Source organism: Drosophila mauritiana, chromosome 3R (assembly GCF_004382145.1).
Source record: "Drosophila mauritiana strain mau12 chromosome 3R, ASM438214v1, whole genome shotgun sequence".
NCBI classification, from domain to species: Eukaryota; Metazoa; Arthropoda; class Insecta; order Diptera; family Drosophilidae; genus Drosophila; species Drosophila mauritiana.
Window position 1 is genome coordinate 22,020,117 of NC_046670.1, and position 20,302 is coordinate 22,040,418.

The window sequence follows — 20,302 nt, forward strand, 5'->3', positions numbered from 1 at the left end:
CGGCTGCTCTTTTGTCCGGAGCAGCAGCAGCAGCAGGAGCAGCACCAGCGCTGAGGCAGCGGCAGCGGTAATACCAAAGGCAAAGCTAAATAAAACCGACGAGATACTCCCCTCGTACACGGCGAGAAATCATGTGCGCTTCCATTAAAGTTCATGTAAATTTGTATGCCAGAAAGCTTTTGAAAATTTATAATTATCTTAATAACTTCAACTACAAACAGCGGCTAGTTGCATGCAGAGCGTGAAATAGGTTATTAGAAAAAGCTTACATTTTACTACATCTTATATATGTTACTGCTAGTAATAAACATAAACAATAAAAAACAGTCAAAAGTTTACCTATAATAATATTATCGTTATAAAGGATCTCTAAATTGGGCCAGCCTAACAACTAATCTTTTGGATGAACTTTGAATGTAAAGTTCGATTTATATGAATCCAATATAAATAAGAAAATCCTTTGAAAAGTGTTGACCTTTATCTATCTATCAATATATCTATCAATATGCTATAGGAATCATAGCATACGTATTTAGATAGCAGGACTCATAACTCCTTTAATAATATATGATGCAGCACTCGTTGAACTAGGGGATGTCGAACTCATTCGCTCGTTTAAACTTCGAGTAGGGGGTGGGTTTTTCGGCGAGTGTACCGCCTAGCCGCAACCACCGGCGGGTCAGGGATAGGGGAGGTGCAGGGCCACGGGCAGGAGCTCTCCGCTGGAGCGGCGCAGTGCGGTCTGGTCAGACTGGTTTATTCGTTTAGTAAATCTCAGACTCTTTGCTTTGGCTCTCCTCGCCGCTTTGAAGTTTCGCCGTGGCGGAGGGATGATGCATGTTCGCATCGCGGTGATTGGGAGAGAGCACGGGGGCAATGATGTGAGTGATTATATTTTGATTGCATTGCTCACTGTGGTTGGTTGTACGTACGGACCGCGGAGGACTGCAGACCTGGACGACTGCAAAACTGGAGGACTGCAGAGCTGCAGAGCTGCCGAGCTGGAGAACTGGGGACGGCATTGCTCACTTAGTACAATAACCGGCACGTCGTCTGCCAGTCTGCTGAAACAGTAATTTTTTGTGTGCCGTGTTCTTCGTTTGTTGTCGTTTGTTTTGTTCCCGCTCTATCGCTATCTTCGCCCCAAGTTCGCCCCAAGTCCGCTCCAGCTTTATAGCCCACCACCACCATCACCACCACCGCCGCTCACGTATTCGCATTCAGCTTTTGATGGTAATTTGCCAGGCAGGCGGAGGGCGGCAGGGCGCACAGTCGGATGGGGAAACCTCAGTGAGAGTGCTTTTCCTTCCATCCAGTCCAGAGTGCCTGAGTGCCAGAGTGCCAGTGCCAGTGGCAGAGCAGAGCTGAGCTGCTCCAGTGGTAGTGGTGGTGGCGAAGCCAGTGTCGTCGCCGGAGCTTATAACGAGCGTAGTTCTTGCGCAGAGTTTATTGCCGACAGTTGGCGCGATCTTGTTTGCCGTCGCTTCTTGTCGCTATCTCGTCCATATCACACATCGCCATGCCGCATCGCCACCGTGCCCCCAATGGATGTTCCTTGCTAGCAGTTCCTCTAACTGTTACCGCTTCTGTTCCTGCGACGGCACGCGGCACTGCTGCTCAATACGCCGCATGCATTTAGGATATTCATACGTGTGACGGACGAATAATACGAGTGATTAGCAAGTGCTTGAGTGCATTCATAAATCAAGTTAGCCCGCAAATATGTAACACTGTGATGTGCGGAGCAAATTGAGCCGAAAACATTGTGTAATAATGCCCCGGCCCTCGCGAGAATCCTACGGCGAACAGAAGCCCCCCTATTCGTACATTTCGCTGACGGCCATGGCCATCTGGAGTTCGCCGGAGAAAATGCTGCCGCTCAGCGATATCTACAAGTTTATCACGGACCGATTTCCGTACTACCGCAAGAACACCCAGCGCTGGCAGAATTCGCTGAGGCACAATCTCAGCTTCAACGATTGCTTCATCAAGGTGCCCCGACGGCCGGACAGACCCGGCAAGGGAGCCTACTGGGCACTGCATCCGCAGGCCTTCGATATGTTCGAAAACGGCAGCCTGCTCCGGCGGAGGAAGCGCTTCAAGCTGCACAAGAACGACAAGGATCTGCTCAACGAGGAGCTGACTGCCCTGGCGAACCTCAATAGGTTCTTCTTTACCACCCGCAACGGAGGCAGTGCAGCGCACATGTCGCCGCTGGACATGAACAATGCGGCCGCCATGAGACTGGATCCACTGCCCAGGAGCACGGCACACATGCCTAACTCCCTGGGTCCAGGTGTGCCACTGCCGCACGTAATGCCCGCCTCCATGTCCGGTGCGGATCACTCGAATCTGGCGGACATGGGACTGACCAATCTGCCCGCGCTAACCAGTTCCGAGATCGAGGGACCGCTGAGCCTGCGACCCAAGCGATCCTTTACGATAGAGAGCCTGATCACGCCCGACAAGCCGGAACATCCGTCGGAGGACGAGGACGACGAGGATGACCGCGTCGACATCGATGTGGTCGAGTGCAGCGGTATGAGCCGCTATCCCACAACGCCCGCCGCCTCCGAGGAGTATCTGTCCGCCAGCCGATCGAGCCGGACGGAGGATCCCCTGCCGCCGATGCACACGATCAACGCCGGTGCCCACGTGCCGTTCCTGCACTACGCCACGGGCGCCAATGTGGCCGGACTGCCAGCGACGGGAATTCCCAGCAGCCCCACCACCTACGAGCTGGCCATCTCGCATCCGCTCTTCATGATGGCGGCGCCCATTGCCAACATGCACAACATATACTACAATAATGTTACCCTCGTCGCTCCGGCGCAGCAATATCGGAGCCCCGAGGTGCAGAATAGAATAGACAACGATATGCGTACGACATAGATAAGTGGCAACAAGCAGGGTAGTAACGAAACACACCTATGTACTATATAGCATTATTTATGAACGATATATGTATATGTATATTTATGTATGTATATCCATCCAAACGTAGTTCCTTTTGTATTAAGATTAATTGTAATAGGACCAAAACATATGGTATACATTCATAGGCGTAGAAAGGCTTGTAAATACAAATTTATTAGCTTGTATCACATATCCGTACTAGTAAATTATTTATTTTATTTGTATCGAACCTAGTGCATAGATCGATCCTTTTGTGAAGAATATAAACATTTAAACAACTTAAATAAGTGTTTATCTGCGAGAAATATCGAGTGGAAACAGTGAATATTGTGAGTGTAAGTAAAGTTTAATTTTCTATATATTTTCCAACTTTAAGATCATCACCCAACTTTATAAATTATCCCATATAACTCGAGTTGAGACCGAAAATTATGGCTTCTAGTTTGGTTGATTTATTCAAAAAATAATCACATTTATATTTTTTAAAATCGGTTATTAATTTAATACTAGAATTTCACAATTTTTATTTATTAAATTTCGAAAATCGTGTCTTTTAAAACAGGGACAAGATAAACTTCTTTGTTTAAATCTGTAGTTTTCCAGAAAAGCCATTTAGATAATATTATTTTAAAAATATTCAAAATCCTTTAAAAGCTTTTAGAAAACATCCTCTTTCGAAAAACGGGGTTCCTCTTTTTACAAAAGTACAAGTGTTATATATTTAGCTGTCTTTTAAATAGAAATGCGGTAAATAACGTCATTTAAGGTTTGCTTATATTTTAAACGAAACATAAAACACAATTATTTTGAGGAATTCTTTTTATCCCGCTTCTCCCTTAACTTTTACTAACTTGTTTTTTTTTAATAATGTCTTTGGAACGATCTAATTTAGCGAGTGATCCGTGGTATCAAGATTTCCTTTTTAGCCTCTAATAACTAGCAGATCCCCTAATTCTGAAAAAAATATCACCACTATTGCCTCTTTCGCCGTGTGATAATTTTGTGGAACGCGTCGGTCCTTCCTTTCTTGTTGAAATAAACACATGTCTGCATTTAACAAGCAGGACGCGTGAAATTTAAAACACTTTCAGGTTATTAACATGAAGGCAGCAATAATAATGAGGAGCGCAGGGAACGAGGCTAATGAATACAACAGCTGAGTTATTTGGCCATAAATACACACATGCACATAATCGCTTCGAGCCGTTTAGCGTTTCTTAGCCTCCTTATTAGCCATCCTTCTAGGCCTTCTTCCGCTCGCCACTCACATTCTTAGCAAAAACAAACCAGCAATTAATGATTTAAAGGAGTGAATAGCGAACAATTTTTTACTATTTAAAAATGTATTAACTACTCTTCAACATGTGATTTTCCCATAAGGATCTTATGAAATACAGGAAAATTTTATAGTACAATATTTAAGGGATTGGAGCTCTAATACCTTTCATACGAAAAACTATATTATTAATCGAATAAGGTTTTGAGTTTATCCCTAGATTGCTATCCTATAATTTGAGAACTACCGAATTTTGATTATATCGCTGCCAATTTGCTCAACTTAAATGTGGTTACTGATTTTGCATTTTGTAAAAATTAACACATTTACAAGAAACTTGTTTTACTTGCGTGACACAAGTTTAAGGCTTAGCGAATAATAAGTACATATTTACATGAATTAGTTAAGCGAGACCCTAAGTAATCAAACAATTTTCGATGCTCGATTGCCATGCGTGCACAAAATCAAATTACTAATGGGAAAATTAGCTCGAAATAAGGTAAGTTTATATAAATGATTGGCAACAAAAGTTTCGGGTCCAAATTATATTACCTATCTACAGTGTAGATTAACTAAAAACCAAGCTCGGAAATAAAAAAATACATATTGTTTCCACAAAAAGTTATTAAGCTAGTCTGATGAAGTAATTAACTTTTAATTTTGAACAATTTTCTTGTAAGAAGAAGAAGACCCGTCTTTTGCAAGTGTTGCAAAATCTTCATATATGATATCACGTTCCATTAAACAAAAACTAAATCTTTATGGTGGTACCGGGCCGTCGGAAGACGGCAACCAGCGGTTTGCCCGATTTAATTATATTTGCTTAGGTAAAATTAGTGGAGTCGGAGTATTAGCGGCAACATGAAAGTAGTCCAATCTTTACTTTCAACTCCAGCTGCGAGAAGAATTATGCTGTAATAATTAGTTACAAGCCCAACAATATGCTTTAGTGTTATAAATGGCTTCTTGGTTCTGTCATTACTATTTACCTAAATATTTACCGTGAAATTAAAAATATTTGGGGTCTTTCAATAAACAATGTCCATTAAGCACTGAACCATACTTAGATTTCAGTTAATCATTAATATTCGATGGAAATTCAACTTCACTTCAAACATAACGAGGTACTGCTGTACTGTTCAATATATTACTAATTCTTTTTATAAATTGGCGTTTAAAAAATGGTAACTATTTAAATTTAGACAGACACATAGAAATTATTAGTATGAAAACAAATGTTCTGTAAATAATTAAAAGAACACAGTTAAATAATTGATTTCTTCATGAGTTTTCTAATTACTTTTGCTTTCCCATTTACGTTTTGAAGTTGTAAAAACAGTACAATATAGTTGTATTAATCCAAAACGAAAATAAATTTTTCAATGCAGACGCAATAAGGTAGGCAACAAATTTTTAACAACAACACTACCAAAACTTCTGTAAGTTTTAAAGTGTTTTTCAGTTGGAGAATCGTATATAACTTTTAACCCTAAATTGTAAATGAGTATATGTATAGCCTTGCAGTAAAACGTTTTTGATAAAATTACAATTATAATTATACATACCGATTTTAAAAACGTTCTAATGAAAAACATCGAAGTTAGGTAGTAGTGCAATAGAAATAAGATTTATTCGAGTGTTTCATTAAGATTAAAAACTGATATTAAGAACTGTGTAGAAACGGACGGACGGGCAAACGGACATAAATAGTCTGTTGAAACTAATATATATGTATACTTATATAAACTATAATATATTCTTTATGTTATTTTAATAGTTTACTTCACTAGTTTTATAGCTTAGAAACTATTCACATTTCTCAACTTGAAGTGCTTTGTTTCTATAGACTCTACAATAGACATTATCTATGATTTCAGATGGTGGCGATGCACTAGCAACTGATCTTCCATCGGTTGTTTACTTTATGGCGTGGCAAAAGCTGTGCTCATAATCCTTTGTAGTTTGGAGCCAAAAGAGATTCATTTGCATAATCGCTCTTGCCTCGAAAGAAGATCGGTAAACAGCTTGAAGAGATCGGGGCAGAATAAAATTACAGGTACGATGAAGGGTCTGTGTTGAAATTATAAAATTCGATACACTTAATTTGCTTTCAGAACGACTTTTAAGCATACATACTTATGCAGTTTATGTTGGCAGCTTAACTTTTTCAGAACCCTAACTGGTATTAAGGATATGTTGCACATAAAGAGCATCCTTAATGTGGTCATGTGGTAGCAAGTGCTCCACCAGATATATAAGCAATATGAATCATATATGAAGATAGTACTCGGCTTACACAGCTGAGCTGAAACCTTTGGAATTGAAAGAGGATCCCCGAAGCTAATTGAGATCGGGTCACAAGCTCAAGCTCCATGGAGTCCCAATGACTGCTCTTGTGGCGACCGCAGTCAGTTGGCCAAAACAACCATGCCCCACGCAAGGGTATAAAAAGGTATGCTGGCTTAGACAGTGGCTTTAAATTATCGCCACGGGTGTTCTACCAGTCGGCTCTCTTAGCAGTCGGAAGCCTTTATAGAAATCCATTAACAAAACCATCATGCTTTTTGTTATTGCCGGCACATATCAAAGGCGCGTTTCAAAAGGTTGTGAATACTTAGAGTGATCGGAACGAATAGTAATCGGTACTTTGTCACGAGCCCATCTGTATTTCGGCCGATTCAAATGAGTGTTTTGTTACGTTTACGTTGGCTTTTGTGTGCACAAGATGGCTAATGATATTTGTAGCAGTTAAGCGGATATTAATTTGTATCTGTAAATAAAAGGGTGAAGGCATAATTATAAAAGAGCGCTGCGACTTCAAAGGAAATGCTCACTTGGGCAGCCAGAGGCTATGGATTTTCTTTGGAGCCACAAAACACTTCATTTTTCCGTTTATCCTATACTATTTGGGTAATATAACGAATATATAATTTATCGAAGCTGATTGTGATTTCATTAAACCACATTAAACACACACAGGCAAGAAGGCTGCAAAGTCATCTCGGCTGGGAAAAGGGGCACGAACTCATAAACAGTAATGATACAATAAATCAACACGGTGCGTACAACATCACTTCCTAAAAGGATCGTCATGGTGTTGTGGGCCAACATTAACAAAATGACTCTGGTCTTTACGTTAGGGGATGCTCTGTATATGCTCGGCATTCCCAGCGATGGGGTTGCCGTCGGATTTGGCAAACATCTTGTGGCCAGAATTGGTTTTACGACACCCACTTGCCGCAGAAAGCTAATGAGCCGCAATGGCAATTGGCCGGCCCATCGCCATTGTATTTATTGCCACAAGTGTCACGTGTCCACTTGATTGAGGCAATTTGGCTGCGGCATTATTTGCCATTTTTTACAAAGCGCTACAAGCGCAGCCGCCGAGTTATTTGTACAATTTTGAATTATTATGCCATAAAATGTTTTGCACGACTCGAGCGTTTCAAGCCGCGTTGTCGACGGCTACGCCTAATAAAACAATGCGATGGAATAATTTCAAATTGTACTGCGTACGCTGAGTAGTCGAAATGCATCAGCATCAGTTAGTTAGCCAAAGTGTTTATAAGGCTCCAATTTAATGCCTCCCCATCCGATGCGGCATGATGAAAATGTGGCAAGTAGGCTTTATCTGACTTTATTAGAGCAGTACCCAGCCCGCTTTGATCGTCTGAAGTTCCCATGCGATCGATCTGAAGACTCGGCGGTGCAGGCATATGTTGAAGTATCTGGCCCCTGCGGCTCCGACTTATCCGTCAGTGGAGCAGAGCACGGAGCACGGAGCATGGAGCACAAGACACACGAGTTGAGTGGGCAAGGCGGCGCAGCGGCTAAGTAGCTTCAACACCGAAAACTAGTTTCACACACAGACTAGCTTGCACTCGAGCTCGGCTCGGGTGTTGATGCTGATTAACCATATTTATACTTAAAAAATTGAAAAGGGTTTTTAAGTGGCCCGGGCAAGTGTTGACCAATTTGCAGATACCCTCTACCAAAATAGGCGAGTAATTGTGGAAGCTTAGAAAGCAGATACAGCTGCAGATACAGATGCAGATGCAGATTGCGATGCGAATCGATTAAAAGCAGAGCTTTGATGACAGACGGGCATGGGAAGTGAGGAGTGAGGAGTGAGCTACGTTGGCCTAAGCCCCATATTATGCTGGTTATTATAAAATTGTATTAACTAAATCGAGCGAAAGGCAGAGGTGCAAAGACGGGGCCGAAAAGCAAATGGTTCTAACAGCTTACTTTGTATTTAAGCACGAACTGTGCGAAAATCACCATCCTACCAACGACCAACTACCAAAGACCAACCAAGCGAGCAACCGACCATCGCAGCATCACCATCTAAAGGTATTTCTTGATCGAACGAGGAGCGGGCCAAAAGCGGAGAAGGCCGGCAGAGGAGGCTCGGTATAAGAATACCGCACCGCCACTCTGTCTCGCAAAGTCAAAAGCGGCATTTTTAAATTGGTAGTCAGATCTCAGTTTCTCGGTTCGTAGAAAGGAGCTCGAGCCCGGGCCATTATGGCTTCCATCGAAGTGATTTTTACTGTGGCTGCTTGTGCGCGGCCTGTTTGTTAGCCTGATGTCTGAGCACACCTCTTATTATACTTACCACACCACCACGCACACCTCTGCGAATTATAAACGTCTGTGTGCCGGCAACTAGCGGCTGTTCAAATTGCAAAATATACAATGCGTTCCTCCTCCTTCATCGTCCAGTCCAACACTCCACTCCAGTCCAGTCCACATCCACGCAACTGGGCGAAACACCAAACACCACACCGAGTTTAATTTGATTTCGATTCAGCGCTTTAGCTTCAGCAGTCGGGCATCGGGCATCGGGAATCGGGCATCAGGAATCTCTGGCTTGCCAGGCGGCCTAATCATTTACCCAGCTCCATATCCAGTGCGGAGCATCATCATACCGGGAACATCCAGGCCCCTCTGTCATGAATAAGGTTATGATTTAAATGCGCTGCGATGGGTGCTGTGTGAATGATATAAGCCGGGCGAAGGAGCTGACGATGTTCATTCTCACCTCGTCGACACTAACGATTGAGCCGACCGATGCCCATTTAATAGGGGCAGTAGGAAATCCGAATCCGAATCCGCCTCTGGGCTGCTGACTCCACTATCCATGGCATCTTCTGTCGACTGTTCTTGCGTTCATTATCTGAAGAAAAAAGTTCTTTAATCAGCTAATAGCACTTCTTTTGATCATAAATACATACGTAGAAGTTAAGAAAATATTATGCATATTATATCTTAGTTTTTATTTTCTATTAGATTCATAATAGTAGTATCATTTACTCTAGGTTAACTGACTTTATTACCAATAAAGTTTTGATCTATTGATCCTGTAAAATTAGAAATCTGCTTGTGTTTTAGCTTCAAGTTTTTAGAACCTATGTGTTATATGAACCGCATAGAGTGATTTTGCAGACCAATAAAACAAATGAGCGGACATAAAATCGAAAGCTTGATGCCAGCAAAATTCCAACCGGGTAGGATGCCTCAGATTTCCCATGTTGCAGGTAGAAGCATGAACACTGCACTTAAGCTTTGTCGGGAAGATTCACTCGGATACACATGCGTATATACATGCAAGCCTGGCCATAGAGACATACAGACATCCTCGGGGTAAACACAACTCAACTCCTCAAATTAGTGTGTTAGCCTTCAATAAATTGGCGGCCTGTTGTGTTCAAACATTTATTCCTGGCGAGTATAAAGCAATACAAAGCCGGCAAGATCCCAACACATAGGAAAAATAAATACTGACGGTTATTATCCCGACACCAACAGAGATCTTGTCTTCGCACCCGATTTTTTATCATTTCCTTCTTTTTTGGGACGTACAGTGCCCTAAATCGATATAATATGGCTAAATATGTTATTTGATGGCCAAAAAAAAAAGGCAACTACTCGCTGGGAATTATCCGCATTTACATGCTGGCAATGCGGAGTAGTGGCAGCATTACGGCCATATGGAATCGCATTATAGCCAACTCTCTACGAGACTCTACAGTCCGATGTCCGATCTTCATCAGCGCTAATCTTCATTAACGAGGCGAGCAGCCGTAGGACGGAAATAACTAAATTGATTTAGTTTATGGGTCGAGCTGCTTTCATCTCAGCGCTGCGAATTTCGGTGTGCTAAAAAAGAGTCGACAGGAAAAGGAAAGGGAAAAGGAAAAGAGGAGAAAAACTTATCGATTGGTGATTACCGACCGACCGAACGAACGAGTAGTTGTTTTGACTGAAAGCCTGAGCACATACAACGATTTCAACAGCTCTTCGCGTTAATGGCACAGAACACCACCTTTTCACTTGGCCTGGCCTTAACGGCCCATCTTGGCCATCTGTCGACTGCAATGAATGCTGGCATCTTTGACACTAAAAAGACCACAAGGATCGTGTTTAGCTCGAGTTTTTACCGCTCGGACGTGATGAAGATCAATAAAAAGTCATTACACATCATTACCATTTCCAAAATGCATTTAGTTTTTCTCTTTTTGAAATAATTTCACGCCCATTTCCGGCATTTTCCCTAGAAAACTTAAAATATATCAATAGTATGGACTTGACTTATCCTAGATATGATTTTATAAAATTTATAGATTTTTGTTAAGATTTTAAATTGGATACTTGCTGTGAAATAAACCAAATATTTAAATTCAATGGCTTTAAATACTTAATTGTGTACCTAAATGCATACAGATTATGTAAATTAGCATGCACGCCTAAACGCTGGGATTAACTAAGGAAGCTAGACACCAAGTTCGTTAATTAACGAACGAATAAAAAGAAGACCCCTTCTTATTCTCTGCTCACACCTCAATTATCTCATTGGCAGTCTGGAGGTATCTTTGAGTTAGTAGAGCGTTGCTACTAAATTATTGTTATTTATTGCCTTATTCATTACTACTCGTTGGGTAAATAGCATGGTGTTTTTCTTTGGACAGTTGAAGAAATGATAAATATATTATTGGAAGGCGATGCATTAGATCTATTTTCTTGCTTTCATATGGGAATGTGGCTATTAACTTCAAGCTTGACTGCAAATAATCTCCTCAATCCCATTAAGTTTAATTCTTCAAGTCAACAGAACAATTTAAACGACTTAAACTATTAACAACCTAAGAGATTGTTGGAAGTAAAATATTTGTTTTATCCCGAGTACATCTATAACAATTTAATGGCGTAAACAAGTACTGACTACCATTATATTAATATTTATCATAAGTCGTGTTTTTGCTCACCCTGTTCCATTAATAATGGTAATTAGACCACGGCATTATTTAAAATTCACTGCAGGAAATGAAGGGTATCATTAAACGGAAGAAGACTGAAACACCTTAAAAAACGATGTTTTTGTGATTTGCATTTTTGTTGGCTTTCAGAAGGCTGCAGACACTCCGTATAAGAAGTAGTTAACATTTACATTTAATATAGATTTAATAATAATTTTTCCTAAATAAATTAAGTGTGTTATGAGTTTAACAAGCTTCATACAACTTCTGACACTTACATTACATTTAAGCCATTGTCAACCAAATCGAATGTATAATTTTTATTAAAAGGTCAATTTATTATTTATATGATATTCAAGATCATGATTAAATCGACATCAGTTACATTTAAGCCATTGTCAACCAAATCGAATGTATAATTTTTATTTAAAGGTCAATTTATTATTTATATGATATTCAAGATCATGATTAAATCGACATCAGTTAGTAACATAAGAATTAAAATTTTTTAGTAGCAATCGTGCATAAGCTTTTTGTAGCCTATCTACCAATAATAAAAAACATAAATATGATACAAATATATTAGCTTAAAATTAGTACTATGTTCTATCCTTAATATATCCTTAATATTTCTGTACCTAGATAGATATAAAACGGAAAGTACTTTAATTTATTTGTACGGATATGTTCAACTAAAGCTGGCAAACGTACATGATAAAGCAAATACGCTGGTGCTCATAATTTATTTTTCAATTTCATGCAAAAGCCAAAACAATTTAAATCATTTTCTGAAGCGAAGCAATGCGATGGGAAGTGAAATACGAGCGTTTCCTTTATTATTTCATGTTCCGACCCGCCCACAATTCATATAAAATAAACAGGTATTGACAAAAGCTTGCAAATCAAGGGCTTTCCCCTTGCAATTGTGCTTTTGCAGCACATTTGCACACATGCGAATGCGATTGTGCGCTATCTCGCCGAAAATTGAAAATGGCGATGGGAAAAAATGGGGCCTCGTTGCCGTTGCCTTGTCGCTGGGACAAAACGCTTTTCCGCCACGCTGCTCCTGGTGTTAGGCTATGTGGTGTGTGGGTAATCGCATCCGCTATGATTGGTCCAAGCTCTCCGGGCAACCCATTTCGAAATTCGCCGTAAACAACACCTTCGCTTCCCATTGGCACGCCGCTCAGACAAGGACAACCAGATGCGAGACCTGTTTTGGCCAACACTGCCCTCTCGCTCGGCATAGTGAGTACTGGATACTGGATTGTGGATAGTGGACATACCACCACCACCGGTTGGGCATGGGCATGTGTGCGAGAGGCAGCTCTCCGAATCCGGTCTTGCTCTTTGCGAGCAGAGCCAGTTCCATAAAACATGAAGTTTTGCTGCCCCTCGCATTAGTCTTAACGCTGCTGCCGCCGAGAAAACATCGCTCTGAAGTGGAAAAAAAAGAAACCCATAAGGAATTATTCGGTGCGGACGGGGAACGACTGTGTGAATTTTTGAAACGACTTCTTCGCAATGCCACGCCCATTGAAAATGAGCTACGGTGATCAGAAGCCGCCCTACTCGTACATATCATTAACGGCCATGGCCATAATACACTCGCCGCAAAGATTGCTGCCGCTCAGCGAAATATATCGATTTATAATGGATCAGTTCCCATACTACCGGAAGAACACGCAAAAGTGGCAAAACTCACTGCGGCACAATCTCAGCTTCAACGATTGCTTCATCAAGGTGCCGAGGAATGTGACCAAGGCCGGCAAGGGCTCCTACTGGACGCTCCATCCCATGGCCTTCGATATGTTCGAGAATGGCAGCCTGCTGCGGCGGCGAAAGCGTTTCCGCGTCAAGCAGCTCGAGAAGGATATATCGAACTGGAAATTAGCCGCCGCCGCCAATACGGAGATGGTGACCCACTATCTGGACGACCAGCTAACACAGATGGCCTTTGCCGATCCGGCGCGGCATGGTCATGTGCTGGCAAATGCATCTGCTGCCCAAATGTCGCCCTACAAGGCTACGCCACCGATCCTTCCGACCACTGTGACCCAACTTCCGGTGCGGCCAAAGCGCGCCTTCACCATCGAAAGTCTCATGGCTCCGGATCCGGCGAGCACGCCAAATGAGGGATTAGTGCCCATGGAGTACGGCAGTCCCGATGCCGTCGCTTTGGAAAAGCCGCCGTTCAATTTGCCATTAAATTTCAACGAACTCGCCGCGCAGTATCAGTTGTACTTCCCAAGTTTTTTCTACAACGGCCAATATGGCAACATACCTTGCTACCAGAAAACACCGCCGCTTTTTCATAACGGCCCGTTGCCCGTCTTTTGATTATGAGAGTTATAGTTAAACTAGAGTTAAACCATGCTATGTCTAAAACATACTCACTAGTGGTCCTATTATTGTAATCTTATGTTATTTACTTGTGTACTCGTCTTATTTAAACGAAGCCTTATTGTTGAGTTTAGAAGATCTCTAAAGTCAATAAAGAACTGCCCATAATTGTATTAAATGTTGGTTTAAACTTTACAAGTGTGAAGTCTAGATGTAGCTCTCCATATTGGTTATTTATTTTAGTTTACCATCAGAATAATGTGTAAATACCATAATTATTGTCTTCGTCGTGAAGTGTACTATTTGCCATTCCTACTGCCACAGGGAATATATGTACCTAACATCCAATCTATTTGTTTCCCTACATAATTGCAGCTCGAAAACAAACTACAGGTTGTAAATATATAAATAGACGCCGATTAATTCGATTACAGGTCGAAAATAGGTCCGCAATGGTTAACTTGCCTTCCTACCTTGTTTTGCAAATCATTTGCATCTCACACATGCACACACACACGTATTCGAATTGCTTTTGTTTCCATTAGCTGTCAATCATCCTTACATATGTTTGACTTCAACCCTAGTCGGAACACCTCGCCTTCGCTACCATCCATATCCATATCCACATCCACATCCACTTCCACATACATTATAAAACACCCATTGGAGAGAAGGAGGAGCAGGGTCGTCGGTCGATACGGCGCGGAATGTAGTTTGTTATGTCTTACAAGAAAGGTGGCCCAGACTTGGAAGCCGAATTATCAAATACTCTGCGAGAGTGAGTGCTCATATGCTCTAATACCATACACACAGTTTTGTAAAATATACGTCAATTCAAAGAGCTACAGAAAATATTTTAAGCAAAGATGGTTGGAGGTTCATTTGATCTAGGGAACTTCCTGTAAACATAACGGTTTTTGATCTAAGGTAATTATTTTGATCTTGCAGATGAAGCAGTAACATTCAAAACATAAGTCTAATATCCTTAAAGTGATGTAAATAAACATCATGGGATAAGATTAGGTTGTTTTTGGCCTTATGGAATAGTATTCTCTAAATTTGTTTATTGCGAATATGTTAAAGATACTTTAAAATAAATCACTTACATCTTCCTGAAGAAGAACCATACCTACCAAACTAGGATTGTTCTAATAAACCCGGTTGAACTCCATTTATAGATCCTTTCTCAATGGAAACTTTAAAAGTAGGAAATAATTTTGGTTTGGTACAACCAATTAGTTGTGGAAACACCTATTTGTGTACCGAACCTAAAAAATGTTCATACAAACATTTGTTACATACATAAACATAACAGTTATGTATGACATTACTTTTGGACTTATAAAATTTACAGGTAATATTTAAGAAGATCCAAATTACTTGCATACCTTCAATGCTCCAATTTCCAAAAGTCTTCAATTTTAAAGGATTAAACATATAATTTCAAAATGTTGTGATCCGAGTAAGGTTTTGTATTTTCTTTTTTAAGCTTTCGAAACGTTTTTGAGATACCGGTGAAACTTGGAACACGCTCTGTGATATTTAAAGTTAGCGCTAAAATTTTATGCTGGTAAGGCGGTTCATGACATGGATTGGCTATGTTACTTGTACTACGGAAGGCGGCATTTTTAAATATGTACCTTTAAACTCCACCCACTTTCTGGAAATCTGTGGAAATTTTTTTAAAGAATTTTCCCAGGAACAATTCTCAGATAGGCCTATAGGCACGGGAAACACAATATAAAATTAATTTAAATAGATCTTGTATATATAGGCTGCTTCATAGCTGGACGACACACACTCCAAAAACTGTAATTCTTTTTATATACAATTTTTCTCAAATGTCCTTAAAAATATGTCCTCTAAGGAAGCTTTGCGAGCATTTTTAAAAACTATTTAGATTTGCAGACACTCCTTTCAATGCAGGTTGTAAACCATCATTAATGAAATATATTTGCTTAACTAAGCTTCTATGAATATACATATATTTCCCTCGTTCCGATTCCAGTTCGTTCTGTGGAAATAGAGATTCGATTCGCTGGCGTTTTGTACTCGCTGCCCAGGCGGTCACACTGAAAATACCGAAAGCGCCGTTGTTTTTTAGGGCGTTTTATTCACCTTACTTCTTTGTGGTTGTTTGCCTATCTACATTGCCATTTTGTAAATGTGAGTGTACCAAATTTCAGTAAGACAATTTAGCCATTAACCGTTCGATTATGTTGAATTCTGTGTGCGAACTGAGCCCGAAATGTTATGTTTGTCTCGTCACCCCCGTCGCTTAGCCCACTGACACCTTGCTCGTCCACGTATAGATGATATAGACGCGAATTGGCCCGAACCCGAAGTCTGAACCCAAAAACTCCGTTAGTCCTTTGTTGATGGTAATCGTGCATTTGAGGCGAGAAATCGAAATCGTTAGCATTCCGTAGAGGCATTCGAGGCACGGAGCGAGCATGTTCAGTATAAGCGAGCTCTGTTGCATGTTTTGCTGCCCCCCGTGTCCGGGTCCCATTGCGGCCAAGTTGGCCTTCCAGCCGCCGGAGCCCACGTACAAATTGACCCCGGCGGACGACACCAACATCCGGTACAACCTGCAGTTGTTCGACCGCGCCGAATGGCAGTACTCCGAACGTGAGAAATCGAAAGTGGAGGCCTTCTTTACGCGCACCTCGCGTGGCAACCTGATCACCTGCATCTATGTCAGGTGCAGCAAGAATGCCAAGTACACGCTGCTCTTCTCCCACGGGAATGCAGTGGATTTGGGCCAGATGAGCAGCTTCTACCTGACCCTGGGCTCCCAGATCAACTGTAATATCTTTGGGTACGACTACTCCGGGTACGGAATGAGTGGCGGCAAGCCCTCCGAGAAGAATCTGTACGCGGACATAGAGGCAGCCTGGCAGGCGATGAGAACCAGGTAAGCACTTCTGGTTCACCCCATTAATTCCGCTTTGCTAACTCGTTATGCACCCTCAAACCAGATTCAACATCAGCCCGGAGACAATCATCTTGTATGGGCAGAGCATTGGCACTGTGCCCACTGTGGACCTGGCCTCGCGTCACGAGGTCGGCGCTGTGATACTCCATTCGCCGCTGATGTCCGGCCTTAGGGTCGTCTTTAGGAACACAAAGAGAACCTGGTTCTTCGACGCCTTTCCCAGGTGAGATAATTCGTTGATTTGCGTTCATAGCCAATTCTAATGTTATCGGATTTCCACACAGCATTGATAAAGTGGCTAAGGTGAAGGCTCCGGTACTGGTTATCCACGGCACCGATGATGAGGTCATTGACTTTTCCCATGGCATCGGAATCTACGAACGGTGTCCTAAGACTGTCGAGCCGTTTTGGGTGGAGGTAATTACTCTTGATTGATTACCTGCCTAGATCAGGTTATGCACTTGTTAATCAGCATTGTAACCGGAATAATTATTGTTATTATTCATTATAATAGTCTAGCGTTTTCCCTGAAATCGATTAAGTGTCTCGTATCGAGTTCACAGCTTTTCATAAACATTAAAATTGACAATGGAATCAATATCATCGTTGCAATGCAAACATAAAACAGCAAGATCTCATCGTATCGATTCTTATTTATTTATTTAATGATATGACTGGAAACTTAGCCTAATTTGCAAACTCATGAGAAACTTTGATTTCAGGGTGCTGGACATAATGATGTGGAACTGCATCCGCATTATTACGAGCGACTGCGCAAATTTCTTTCGGTGGAACTCGTCAAATGACAATTAAAGAATAATGTGGACGGAGGCGTTAGCGACACTACATCGGGCGTAATATCTAATTCAAACCCTGCCGCCGGTAGTGCGTCCCTAAGTTCAAAGCACCCGAATCCTGCCCCTGCGGCAGGAAGCGAAACAAGTAAAAAGAATGTGGAAACAAATGTCAAACGGATTGAAAACGATGGTTTGTAATTAACTATAAGTATTGCAATGTAATTATTTATCCAGCCGCATCAATACATTCGAGAATAGCATTTTTAAAAAGATTATAATTAACTAGATGTCAGGAGACTTGCACCGAGATCCCCATTCTTACAGCATTGTGATCCTGGTCCCCGTATTAATTGAATAAGCATAGGTCATATCATCTTATACTTAACCATATTGGTAGAAAAATCAAACAATAACCGTAATAAGTTCTAAAACGATCTATTAGCAATATGCTACAGTAATATGGTTTTAATATTTAAGGACAAGAAGTTTGAATAAAGTAATTTTTTGATACTTTGAAAGTGAACCGTTTTCTACTTTCAACCACTTTATTGTTTGGCTTCTACGCTTTTAGGAAAAACAGTGAATATCTTCTTGCTATAATTTGTAACTTTTTCTCTAATTTGCAATCAGCTAGCTACCTGATAACGTCTAATGTGTGTGTTCGCTCTTCTTGCAGGTGCCTCAAATTCCAGCCAGAGTTCTGCTAAAGCTCTCGAGCAGAAGTTTCTTTAGCAAAAACAGTCGGGCTCGTATTCAAAAGCCCAACCCTTCTCACCACAGTTCCCAAGCAGGGAACTATCAAGTAAATCGTGCGGAAACAGACATAGTAAACAAAATAGGAAAGATGACCCACCATTAACCGATATGAAGTCGAACGGCTTCTTTGTTTCTCGTTTAAAACAACCAAATATTGCTCCAACACTTCCAGTACTTTCTCCACATTCACCAATGAATGCTAATATACATCTAAATAGCCAGCATACCCAACTTTCCGGTCGATATCTAAATAACAAAGTGTCCCAACAAATCGACACTGATAGTATAAAAAGAGTGGCATCTAACCGATCTCTGAAGGACAGTCAAAACGTCTTATCCATTTCATCAACTTTAATATGCAACTGCGAGAAGGCCCACAAATCGAATGGTTCAGAATCGGAAGCAAACGAAGAAATCAAAATTAAACTGAGCTCAGATACTGGTAACAAGTCTACCATTAATAAATTAAAAGACCCGAAACTCTCTTCAGCATCGCAAAAAAACGGATTAGATAATTCAACCGAGGGTTGCTTGCAATTGAAAAGTGTAATTGGAAAGGATCAGAAATCGCTGTCTCCGAGACTGACGTTACACAAGAGTGGGTTTCAACAGGCCATCATAATTTCCGACGACAGTGAGATCACGAAGTCTTCGCGATTAGGTACCCAAACGGCAAGGCAGCTCTCCAGTAATTCAGACAATCAATTTTATCGACAGCTTACCCATAAGATTAGCAAATCGGAGCAAACTTCCCCCAACAACTTGGAGCTAGACAAAGCTAACTTTCTCTACGATACGAACAACAGGAGTACAGGCTGTTTGGTGTATCCTTCGGATCCATGGATAAAGAACTCGCACATTAAGAACAGCTTATCCCCCAAAACGGAAAAGTATTCAAACACCATGCATCACAATATCGATCCGTGGGTCAAGAGGCAAACAGACGCTGCTGTGGAAGTCGCACGGCTTCCCAAGAAGAATTTCTACCGCGAAAAATCCCTTTCTTCCATAAACAACAAACTAATTTCGACCAGAACTGAGAAATCAAAGTGTGCAAAGCCGCAGTTGAAGCATTCGAAAACGGAGCTGGACGATGATCAAGTATTTTTAAATGAGCCAGGATTGCTTTTTGCTCCATTCTCTCCACAATATCGCAACACGTCGCATAAAATCTGGTCCCTCGACCAGCCTTCTAACGATCTGAAAGCCAACATTCAAAGCAAGTCAGCTAGTTTTTTACCGGACAAGGTGAAGGAGATATCCAGTCCATTGCCGAACCATGTTAGAAAATCCGTACAACAAAACAATAGTAATTTGCTGTGTCCAAACGATCAAGCAAGGTCATTGCTTCAAGTAGAAAAATTGCATTCGAGGCACAGCTCCCTATCGATTCCCACTCAATCGAAGGAGGAACTACCCCTGAACATCCGCCGACTGTCCGAGCAGATCCGTGAACCGCCTTTGGAGAAAAACATCTCATTATCCCTCAGCGATCGTAACGTTAGCAAAATTCCGACATCTGATGGCGTGCGTGAGGCTCACCTGGTTGCCCCTCACCAGATGGACAAATTTCATGTGAGTAGGGATGCCGCAGTGCAGAGTACGAGCCACCTTGAAGACTTTATATCCCTAAAACGAGCCCCCAAAGATTCCACAATTGTTAATAATGTAAACCCCTTTACGAGTACTTATAAGCCTGATCCACTTTTAGAAACCACCTGTTAAAACCATTTGCTAGGAAGCCGAAAACCGAAAGCCGATATTAAAGTGTCTCTGCATAGCTCATTCATAGGTCATGAAAATATACAAAATATAAAACCACAAAAAACATACATACATATATGTCTTATATATCAATCGAATCTAATTATGAATAATAAACAAGTAATAAATAATAATTTTAGTAGTACCTTAAGTTTGAAATTTTTACAGTGATTTTGCATTTATATTAAGTAACACTATAATGCCCTGCCAACAATATGGGGCTGAGTTCTCTAGGCTTAACTACATTCGCAAG

At 41.3% G+C, this 20,302-nt stretch overlaps 4 protein-coding genes across 6 annotated transcripts; all 4 read left to right on the plus strand.

Moving 5' to 3' along the window:
- Positions 1-1,773: 1,773 nt before the first annotated feature.
- LOC117145661 (fork head domain-containing protein FD4) lies at positions 1,774-2,892 on the plus strand. Its single transcript, XM_033311393.1, has one exon. It carries the CDS (start codon positions 1,774-1,776, stop codon positions 2,890-2,892), a length of 1,119 nt encoding a protein of 372 aa, XP_033167284.1.
- A 9,956-nt stretch (positions 2,893-12,848) lies between these two features.
- LOC117144340 (fork head domain-containing protein FD5) lies at positions 12,849-13,967 on the plus strand. The gene has a single exon (XM_033309453.1). The coding sequence runs from the start codon at positions 12,976-12,978 to the stop codon at positions 13,789-13,791; it is 816 nt and encodes a 271-aa protein (XP_033165344.1). The 5' UTR covers positions 12,849-12,975; the 3' UTR covers positions 13,792-13,967.
- Positions 13,968-15,856: 1,889 nt separating this feature from the next.
- On the plus strand, positions 15,857-18,365 carry LOC117142994 (alpha/beta hydrolase domain-containing protein 17B). Of its 3 annotated transcripts, XR_004459591.1 has the most exons (6): positions 15,857-15,960; positions 16,077-16,711; positions 16,776-16,955; positions 17,017-17,149; positions 17,455-17,719; positions 18,206-18,365. XR_004459591.1 is itself a non-coding variant. In XM_033307348.1 (4 exons), the coding sequence occupies exons 1-4, from the start codon at positions 16,248-16,250 to the stop codon at positions 17,536-17,538; spliced, it is 861 nt and encodes a 286-aa protein (XP_033163239.1). In that variant the 5' UTR covers positions 15,967-16,247; the 3' UTR covers positions 17,539-17,799. The 3 variants fall into 3 exon arrangements, 1 of the variants encoding a protein (XP_033163239.1); XR_004459590.1 differs by lacking the exon at positions 15,857-15,960 and having other exon boundaries at positions 15,967-16,711; XM_033307348.1 differs by lacking the exons at positions 15,857-15,960; positions 18,206-18,365 and having other exon boundaries at positions 15,967-16,711; positions 17,455-17,799.
- A 13-nt stretch (positions 18,366-18,378) lies between these two features.
- On the plus strand, positions 18,379-20,183 carry LOC117142992. The gene has a single exon (XM_033307346.1). It carries the CDS (start codon positions 18,394-18,396, stop codon positions 20,008-20,010), a length of 1,617 nt encoding a protein of 538 aa, XP_033163237.1. The 5' UTR covers positions 18,379-18,393; the 3' UTR covers positions 20,011-20,183.
- Positions 20,184-20,302: the final 119 nt, after the last annotated feature.